The 11,026-nt window shown below is 45.2% G+C and overlaps 1 protein-coding gene across 1 annotated transcript in view; it reads right to left on the bottom strand.

Annotated features, from left to right (window-relative positions):
• DNTTIP1 (deoxynucleotidyltransferase terminal interacting protein 1) overlaps nt 1-11,026 on the bottom strand; it is an 84,464-nt gene that overhangs the window by 14,562 nt on the left and 58,876 nt on the right. Inside the window, exons 10-13 of the mRNA XM_068123928.2 lie at nt 8,829-8,887; nt 6,527-6,587; nt 2,733-2,804; nt 2,386-2,441 (exon numbers count right to left, since the gene is read on the bottom strand). Of these exons, the coding sequence (XP_067980029.1) occupies nt 2,386-2,441; nt 2,733-2,804; nt 6,527-6,587; nt 8,829-8,887 (248 nt within the window). The remainder of the gene's footprint in view (nt 1-2,385; nt 2,442-2,732; nt 2,805-6,526; nt 6,588-8,828; nt 8,888-11,026) is intronic.

Below are 11,026 nucleotides of genomic sequence, written 5' to 3'. Positions count from 1 at the left end.
CTCTATCTCACCCTCTCTCTGTTCTTTTCACCCTATCCTTTGCTCAAGGTCATCTGCCAGCATCCTGGAAATCAGCAAACATTACCGCTTTACACAAAAAAGGTGCAAAAACAGATCCTTGCAACTACAGACCAATCAGCCTGCTCCCAATTATCAGCAAAGTCATGGAATCCATCATTGCTTCGGATATGAAATCTTTCCTCTTCTCCAATGGCTTGATCTCTGATCATCATTTGGTTTCAGACCAGGTCACTCTACTCTGGACATGCTGCTTCTGCTGTCTCAACAATGGATGGAGGTCCTCAATGCCAAACAGGAAATCAGAGCTGTCTCCCTTGACATATCACGTGCCTTCGATACGGTCTGGCACCCAGCTCTGCTCACCAAACTCTCCTCCTATGGTATCCATGGAAATCTCCATGCATGGCTTGCGGACTTCCTCTCTGGTCGTAGTCAACGTGTGGCCCTGAATGGATTTCTCTCATCTCCCCTTCCCGTTCAGGCTGGAGTTCCCCAAGGCAGTGTGCTGGGCCCTGTGCTTTTTCTGGTCTTTATCAATGATCTCTCCGACTCTCTGGAAAATCCTCTGTATCTCTTTGCTGATGACTCCACTCTCTGCCGCTCCATTCCTCTTCCCTCAGATCGGCAGTCTGCAGCCTCCTCACTCTCTGAAGACCTGGACAAAATCACAGACTGGTCAAACATGTGGAACATGTCTTTCAATCCTGACAAATCTCACACTCTTACTATGTCTCTCCGAAAAGATCGACTGGACAACCCTCCCATCTACTTTCTCAACAATCCTCTCCAAGAAGTTCTGTCGCTCAAGCTTTTGGGTCTCACCATCTGCCATGATCTTTCTTGGGAAAACCACATTTCCAAGCTGGCCTCCAAAGCCAGTCGCCGACTGGGCATCCTCCGTCGTGCGAAGTCCTTCCTAGGCACACCTGAGCTCCTCACCACATACAAGGCTTTCATCCGCAGCTCAATGGAATACTGTTCTCCCCTATGGGCTGGTGCTCCTGCTTCACACCTGGCTCGGCTTCACGCTGTTGAATCCAAAGCTTTCAGAATCATTGGAATCTCCCGCGATGAAGCTATCTCTGAGGGCCTTTCACTCACTCACCGCAGGCAGGTAGGTGGTCTTTCTGTCTTCTACCGACTCCTCTCCGGCCTTGCTCCCCCAGCTCTCTCTGTGCTCTGTCCCCCAAATATTCCTACAGGTCGCACAAGATCTGCCAGCCACCCTCTGATGGTTAAACTGCCGAAATCTCGGCTCTCTGCTCACCTTCACTCTTTCATTCCTCTTTTCTCCCGCCTCTGGAACAAACTCCCACACTCACTTCAATCACACTCCTCCCTCCAGGTCTTCAAAACAGCTGTTCACCACCATCTCTTATCTTCCCCCATCCAAAACCTTGATCTTTATACCCCCACTAATTCACCCCAGATCCACCTTGTTCGAAATTCCAACTTCTTTCCTGGAAGTCTTGGCAGTGTCCATATGTTTTATACCTCTCCCACCCCCCCCACCCCCCCTTCTCATGCCTCCTCCCCAAAGCCCTCTCCCTCCCACAGTTCTCTCGATGTCTCCATGTCTCTCGGTCCCTGCTCTCAAATGTTGTGTTTGTGTCCTTCCCCTCTCTCCCCATCTTGTCTACCGCTCCCGATGTTATTTGTTTTGTGTGTCTGTTTGTCTTTCTGTGTGATTAATGTTCGCTCTTTCACGAGCCTCGATCTTGTATACAAAAAAAAAGAAAAAAAAAAAAAAAAGAACGGCACTCAGTGCAGCGCACACCTCCGCCAGGCTGTGCAGTTTCCGTGCTGTATCCGATAATCCGACTGATAGGCCGGATCTGGATTCGGACTTGAACCAACATCGAATTCACTCGTTCTTGTCCCCAACCAACTCATCCACAATGTTTTGGCATTAACCGTCCATAACTCTGAGATAGCGCGTTAAATATTGGTTTGAGCCCTTTCGCTTTATGGTGAAGAATCATTGAAACATCCTCCGATCCAGATCCGTATTTGGATCTTCACCAAAATCGAATCATTTCATCCTCGTCACATCCTTTTTGAGATATCTTATTCATGAAGAGACAAACGGACAGAGTTTAAAACATCACCTTTGCCCACATTGGGTGGCGGAGATACACGAGTTCTCGATTATTTTACTCGTCTTACTATTCGATTGGACCGTTTGGCTTGATGGAATACACACTCTTGGAGAAGGAAGTGCCAACATGTTTGACTCTTCACCTGAAAGTGTAAAAGTCTTTGTAGTTTAACCATGAGCAGTCAGGCACACACGACACCTGCTGAGGTTACAACACCTGTCATTCAAATGCCAGAAGCTGCAAATTAACCATGCTTGGTTCATACCTGTAGTCATCACTTTCAGACAGCTCCCGGATATCGGCTTCAGCCAATAGGTATGCCTGCGCACGTGCACAGAGAATAGATTTTAAAATGTTCTTTCACTTTCAGGAGTAACACCTTTTGACGTTTGCCCTTTAGACCATTAACACCTTTTATTTGCAATCACCGGCCTTTCATTTAGTAAATCCTTCCGTTTATTTGACGCACAAAATACACCGCACAAAACAATGAGGGTCTGCGATCCCAGAATGCACTTTCTCGTTTAGATTTGCTCCAACCACGTGACCTGATGACAAGTGTGCACAAATAAATAATTGGCGACAATTCCTTTCCCAGGACATCCCCCTCACCATTTTCCCGCTGGTGGCCGGCATGTAGTGTTGATCGGCGAGCCAGTGTTTATCTTGCGAATCTGCAGGGTACTGCACAAACAAACACAGGTGGTAAATTTCACAGCGGAGTACAAACAAACTGAACTGGCAGCAGCTGCAAGGAGATCTCATGGTGTACCAGTATTTGCTTTTCACTCCACTGACGTTATGTCATGTTTATGGTGTGTGTCATACATAATGTAATAAGTTAGTGGTCGTTTATTAATTACGTACGCACTGGGGGTGGAGGGGTTAAATTGAGAAAAGATAGAAAAGGAAATAATGAAAGGAGACGGTAAGGAGCGTAGAGTAATGTGAAAGGAGTGAGGAGATGGGGAGAGAAGAGAAAAGGCCATGGATGGAGCATATGAAGTGGGAGAGGGGGAATGGGGGGGGGGGGGGGGAATCAAAATTCCACCATACATACATTTCTCACAATAAGTTAGGGATATTGGCAGGTTCTTCGGATTTTGTGTATTAATTATGTTGAAAAAAGTTGTTGGTCCTAATTCTATGGTTATTAATGAGTGTGAAAAAAACACAGCATTCTTGATTTCGATACCATAACCCTAACCCCTATAAAAAAAAAATACACTCACTCCCACAATATCCCTAACTTATTGTGAGTAGTGTACATCTGTAATAATAATAAGGCAATGTGTGTCCATTAGTTAATTAGTCAGTCTGTCTCCTCCATAATTCCAAAACCATGAAACTTAGCGGCCCCCAAACTTGGAATGCACACTACGGCAACTCCAAAGGAGTGCATGATTGAAAACTTTGGATAAATATAAACACTCCTTTCGAAGAGAAATAACGGCTTACCTTCATGAAAGGCTTTATCCTTGGTCAGCTCAATATCACCTCACATGGGTCTTAGCCGCCATTTTGTTTCGGCCTATTCAAACGTGCCTTGCCTTGGAAACACGATCTACTCTCATGGACTAATTAAAGTATATAATCGGAATATGTGTTCGGGTTGGAGGATCGGATCTCGAGGACTAAATAAGTGCCGAAATCTGGAGTGAAATCTGAAAAATTTAAGAAATCAGTGATTCTCATAACTAAGCGTATTTATTTATTTAAGAAAGGCTGTCATCACTCCTTCTGATAGGCTGTCACTCTATTGGGATTGGCGTTACTTGTAGGAAACCCAAAGATTTGAACTATCTGTTTTCAAAATTACCTCCATATGACGGACCCACATTGAGTCTATTTCAAAGTATTAAAGAAGTGGGGATTGGCGTGTCAGATCTGCCGAACACTTTCCGCCATTTAAACCAGATGCATTCCCAACTTCGCAAGGCAGTTCTGAGATTTTTTAAAGGAAAGCAGGAAATCCACATCGTATTATGGATTACACAACGGCTCCTTCATTCACAGCTATTATAACTGGGCTCTTCAAGCTTATTCATAATGGAACACCCCTGCTCCCTATTCCTGTTCTGCCACCACCTCCACCTGCTCCTTCTCCCCATCCTCCTGCTTCCCACTCACCCCTTCTCATGCTCCCCGCTCACCCCTTCTCCCCACTCACTTTCCTCCTGATCCATGCTCACCTCTCCCCCTGCTCCTCCCTCCCTCTCCTCCTGATCCCCACTCACCCCTCCTCCTGATCCCCACTCACCCCTCCTCATCTCTCCCCCCACTTCCCTCTCACCCTCTCGCCCTGCTCCCCACTCACCCCTTCTCCTGCTCACCGCTCACCCCTCCTCCTAATCCACACTCACCCCTCCTCCTGATCCCCACTCACCCCTCCTCCTGATCTCCGCTCACCCCTCCACCTGATCCCCCCGCTCACCCCTCCTCCTGATCCCCGCTCACCTCTCCCCCTGCTCCTCTCTCCCTCTCCTCCTGATCCCCACTCACCCCTCCTCATCTCTCCCCCCACTCCCCTCTCATCCTCTCGCCCTGCTCCCCACTCACCCTTCTCCTGCTCCCCGCTCACCCCTCCTCCTGATCCCCACACACCATTTCTCCTGATCCCCAATCACCTCTCCCCCTCTTCCCCTCTCACCCTCTCCCACTACTCCCCCCGCTCACCCCCTTCTCCTGATCCCCACTCACTTTCCTCCTGATCCCCACTCACTTTCCTCCTGCTCCCCACTCATCTCTTCCCCTGCTCCCTTCTCACCCTCTCCCCCTGCTCCCCACTCACCCCTCCTCCTGATCCACCCTCACCTCTGCTCCTGATCCACGTGCACACTTCCCTCCAACCCTCCCCCCTCCCCTCGCTCATACCTGCTCACTCACCCCCCTCACCATCCCACTTGTCCACCTGCTCCCTTCCCCCTCATCCCTTTCCCCTCCTCTCCCCTCCGTCCCACCCCTCTCAATATTCCCATCAGCGAGGCGATCCTGCTTTGCCCGATAATGCCGGGTACCTTTCCTAGTCTACTATATAAGAGAGCTGTTGGTCTGTCTGTGTGTCGCCATTTTTATCAGAGATGGCTGAACAGATCTTCATAAAACTTTCAGAGGTTGATCAGTGAGTGCCTGGGAGTGTTTTAGGCCAAAAAATAATTATATATATATATATATATATATATATATAAATATATAAATCTTTAAAAAATAAAATAAACAAAATTCGTTTTTTTTGCATTAAAAAATAAAATAAATAAATAAAATCGCTCGATAGTGCCTAAGCCGTTTTGATTAATGACAGTTATATACAAGTACACATTCGCATAAATAAATACAAAAACAATGGCCAGACATTTGAACACAAATAATAAAACAATTCTGGAAGCGGTTGAAGTTGGTGGTAAGTCTTCTTCTTCTTCCTGACGTCATCATACTTCACTCAGAAACCGTGATCGACGGTACATTCACCAGCAGATATTCAACAAAAAGGTGAAATGATGATTTGACATTTTTGATGGATTCTGATTTGGATGTAATTGCTTTTCCATTATATTTGCCTCATTTCAAATATGTTAATGTTTCTTTTTCACTTGAGCAACGCTGGGTACTCCAGCTATAAACACTTATATAGTTTACTATGGGTACAAATACAAATACAACTTTGTCTGGGGGGCAACAAAGGCTATGTGGCCGCAACCTCATTCGGGGGAGTGGGGGACCGGGAGAGGGGCAGCAATTCTCTATGTAAATGCGTACCGTGTAGCGCCACCTGGTGATGGTGGCAGAGGGTATTACAATTTTTCTTTTTTACCTGGGCAACACTAAGGTTATGAAGCACTCTTTGCACAGGAAAAAAATTCCTCCTCCCTTCCCCCCTCCCCCAAAATGGGGTGGCCTGTCAAAGCCACTCCCCCCCTCCCCCCCCCCCCCAAAAGATGTATATGTAGAATATCTTTCCCCTCCCCTTCCCTCACCTCCCCCCGGCAACGCCGGGTACCCCCTTCTTTGGGGCTAGTATGTAATAAAAAAACACAACTCGTCACCACAATCTGTTTCTTGTTGAAATCAAAGGAAATCAAGGGAAACCCTCAAAAACAAGAGTAAATCTTTGGTATTTCATTAGATTTTAGTAGAAATGGATAAATATATATTATAGTTTAGAATTACAATTGGTGTGACTGGTTCAAGAGCAACGGGTGGTGCCGGCTCGCTGTTGGCAAGGCCAGGGTGACGAGACCACTTCACATCAATACTGTCCAAAGTGTGATGCAATTTCATGACTTCCTGTTTGTTCTTTGATAAACATTACAGGTGACTCAGTGCACACTTGTAAAGACCTTGTGCAAGAAATCGATTTCATATTTCTCAAACCATATCAGCCTTTCAAATCAAGCACAGTTCCCCACCTTGAAGATGTTTGGGTGTTTCACGTAGAGCCTGCCACGTGTTCCCCCCATGCCGAGTGCTCTGAAAGATATCGTCACATAAAGTCACTACTCAGTGTATATAAACAATTAAACATATCATATCATTTCTTGTACATATAACCACTGTGTAGCCTACTGGGGAGGGGGAGGGGGAGGGGGAAGGGGAGGAAGGGCCGACATTGTGGGGAAAATAAAAAATAAAAACAACCAAACGACAAGCAAAGAATAGGCGGCCACAGGAAAACAACAAACTCTATTCATCGTATGAAAGTGGAAAACAGTGGGAAACTCCACAGCAAAACAAGACACGCCATGGAGAGCCTTCGGCCATTGAGTGGTAAAACCGGTGTGTCCTCTTTTCTGAATAGAGTATATCAAGAGAGAGAGCTTAGAGGAAAATAAACATCGAGGGAGCCAAATGTCAAAGCTTTACCGAACACATGATGTACACATTGTTTACCGAACACATGATGTACACATTGTTTACCGAACACACGATGTACGCATTGTTTACCGAACACATGATGTACACATTGTTTACCGAACACACGATGTACGCATTGTTTACCGAACACATGATGTACACATTGTTTACCGAACACATGATGTACACATTGTTTACCAAACACATGATGTACACATTGTTTACCGAAAACATGATGCACACATTGTTTACCGAACACATGATGTACACATTGTTTACCGAACACATGATGTACACATTGTTTACCGAACACACGATGCACACATTGTTTACCGAACACATGATGTAGACATTGTTTACCGAACACATGATGTACACATTGTTTACCGATCACATGATGTACTCATTGTTTACCAAACACATGATGTACACATTGTTTACCGAAAACATGATGCACACATTGTTTACCGATCACATGATGTACACATTGTTTACCGAACACATGATGTACACATTGTTTACCGATCACATGATGTGCACATTGTTTACCGAACACATGATGTACACATTGTTTACCGAAAACATGATGTACACATTGTTTACCAAACACATGATGTACACATTGTTTACCGATCACATGATGTACACATTGTTTACCAATCACATGATGTACACATTGTTTACCAATCACATGATGTACACATTGTTTACCAATCACATGATGTAGACATTGTTTACCGATCACATGATGTACATATTGTTTACCGATCACATGATGTACACATTGTTTACCGAACACATGATGTACACATTGTTTACCGAACACACGATGTATGCATTGTTTACCGATCACATGATGTACACATTGTTTACCGATCACATGATGTACACATTGTTTACCGAACACATGATGTACACATTGTTTACCGAACACACGATGTTTACCGAGCACATGATGTACACATGATTTGTCACATGTCTTTTCCTCTGATATTTGAAACCCTCGTATTAGAACCTTTCCCCCAATCCTCAAAATCCTCTTCCACAGCATTCATGACTTTTGTCATCACTCTCAAAAGACAAGTCAACAAATGCCTTCAGTTATGGAGACAAGAAGTAGTCAAAGGAGGCCAATGCACTATGAATGGAGGAAAAGGAAGGCCTTTGAACCCCACTGCCGATATTTTTGCATTTGCCATGTGAAAGACGACAGCAGGATGATAATGAGATGAGTCTAAAAACGGATTATCTCGTAGCCATGAAAATATGTCAAAAACAGGAAGTGACACGAATTCTTGTTGGCCTGTGACTTTGAAAACCTAAAGAGATGCGTCATTCTCCAGTAATCTCAATCAGTAATCTTGGATGCGAGTGTTATTAGATTTTGCCGAGGCTGACGTCGGCCTCTGTCGGCAGACAGTTGGAACGACAGGTTTATTAACTAAAGGTTGACCAAAGAAGTGAACCGCTGTAAGTATGCCAATGCTCGCAACCTGAATTGAGGGAGGTCTTTGTGCCGCAGCAGACGGTAAAGAGACAAATGATGATGATGATTATTATTATTATTATTATATCATGATCGTTATCTCATGCTTTTTCATACAGACCCCTGCTTTGTTTTACTCTTATTGACGCAACCCCCCCCCCCCCCCCCCACACTTCTCTCCTTTCTGTCACTAATCCATTTATGTGAATGTCCATCGCTCCTAGTTCCCCTTTGACACTGTCTGTGAACCTGCTGCCTTCTGTATAGCTCCTCCATGAGCCAAGATTTCTGTACACAAAAAAAAAGGTTCCGCTAAAAAAATAATTCCATTCAATATAAAAAGGACGACCACAAGTCATTCTTGGACTTACTTGTTAGCTCGGGATCCCAGGACAAATGTGATGCTCTCAACGAGCCGGACCGGGTCCCACTGCAAGCACCAACACACAAAACCATCCACTCACTCCGTGTACGCATCATCACACTAAAATACTAAAAACACTAAAATAAAATATGGTGTCTGTCTATCGGTTTCTGAAACCCTGATACATTCGGTCGTTATTTATCCAATCTCAACCAAACGTGACAGGAGGACTAAAGGTCACAAAATGGACTTCATTTACCCCCCCACTCCCCCCGCTCTCCCTAAGAGGGTTTTCCATCTTGGGCAAAATCCGTGTTAAGGTGTATGGATAACTTATCGTGGCGTTTTTACAAGGCCACTACTAATAACAAAGGTAACGACAACACCAATGATAATAGCATAATATTGATGTTATTAAAAAACAATATTTATACAAATATCCCCTCTCTGCGAGGGTTTTTTTTCCTCCTTGGACAAATGTTGTTAACGTGAACAAATAGCTTATCGTGTCGTTTCATGGGGCAAGCCTACTGGAAGTAACAAATATTATAACCCACAAACATGTATGGTTACCTTCTTAAACAGTTGCTAATGCTGTTTAACACGAAACTGAAAGGGAGGAAACGCGATGTTCTTGAGGCATTACATCCTTATCTCGCGCCCCCCACCCCGCCCCTACTAACCCTAACACACACAACCCTAACAACCCTACCCCAAGGTGGATAACACCATGACCCTTCCTGCCGCTCCCGTAAGCAGCGGGTGTACTTGTCTACATTAAAGACCACCACCACCACCACCACCACCACCACCACTACGTCGTCTCCAATGAATGACGCTGCTTCAGCGATGGGCCCAGGTGGCATCAGTGACCTTGTTCTCAAATCCTGCTCTGCCATTCATGTTCCCCCTCTATCTGCCCGACTCAGCCTATCCTTCTCTTTTGGCGGTCTTCCTCTGCATGGAAATCAACAAACATCACTCCCATCTACACCAAGGTTGCAAAAATAGGCCCTAATAATTACAAGCAAAGTCATGGCAACATCATTGCTACCGATGTCAAATCTTTCCTGTTTTACAACAGCCTCATCTCTGACCATCAGTTTTGATTCCGTCCCACTCACTCAACTCCGTACATGCTTCTGCTCTTCTCTCAGGAATGGTTGGAGGCACTTAGTGTCAAACAAGAGGTCAGGACTGTCTAGACATAGCATGGATATTTCACACAACCTGGCATCCTGCTATGCTATCCAAGCTCTCTGCCTATGCCATAAAAGGCCAGCTTCATTCCTGGATTTCTGACTTTCTCCAATCACGCAGTCAACGTGTTGCCATCAATGAAACCCTCTCCACCCTTTTGCCAGTGAGTCTGGCATTCTCTAGGCAGTGTTTTGGGCCCAGTCCTATTCCTCATCTATATCAATGACCTCTCCAATGCTCTGGAAAACCCTCTCTTCCCCTTTGCAGACGACTCCACATTGTATCATATAGTACCCCCATCCTTCTGCCAGGCAGAAGATAGCTATCTATGTCTTTCTCTGCTGATCTGGAAACGATTCTGGAAATGGAAACTCTGGTCTGACAAATGGAACATGTCCTTGGATCGTGGAAAATCCCAAACTCACCATATTCCTCCAGAATTAGCATCAAATTATCCCACCTATCAATTTCCATGGTTGTACACTGTTCACACTTGAACTTCTAGGCAACAAAATCACACATGACCTTTCTTGAGCCGACCACATAGCAAGGCTGGCTTCCAGAACCAGCCACAGACTGGGCACGGAAGTCTTCCTTCGGAAATCAGAGCTCATCACAGACTACAAGGCATTTGTTCATAGCTCAATGGTGAACTGCTCTCCGAAATGAAATGGCACCTGAGCATCACATCCGTCTTTCCTGGTTTATGTGCAATCTAGAGCTCTCAAAATTATTGGCGTTTCCTGTGATGAGGCCAAAGCACAAGGTTTGTTGTTCTCACGTTACAGGCAGGTGAGTGGTCTCTGTTTTCTAACGTCTATTGTCCAACATTGCTGCTTCTGCTCTCTCAGTCCCCAGACTCTCCCCAGCCACTCCAGGATGCACGTGTTCTTCCAGTAACTTTCTCCAAATTAAGCTTCGAAAATCCAGGTTGACTGCACACCTAAACTTTTTTATTCATTGCTTCACCAGTCGATGGAAGCACCTTCCAGAGGCTGTTCTGTC

Source organism: Myxine glutinosa, chromosome 8 (genome assembly GCF_964187855.1).
Source record: "Myxine glutinosa chromosome 8, kmMyxGlut1.1, whole genome shotgun sequence".
In the NCBI taxonomy this organism is placed as follows: Eukaryota; Metazoa; Chordata; class Myxini; order Myxiniformes; family Myxinidae; genus Myxine; species Myxine glutinosa.
The sequence above is the reverse complement of the archived record's forward strand: the minus strand, read 5'-3'. Positions and strand labels throughout refer to the sequence as shown.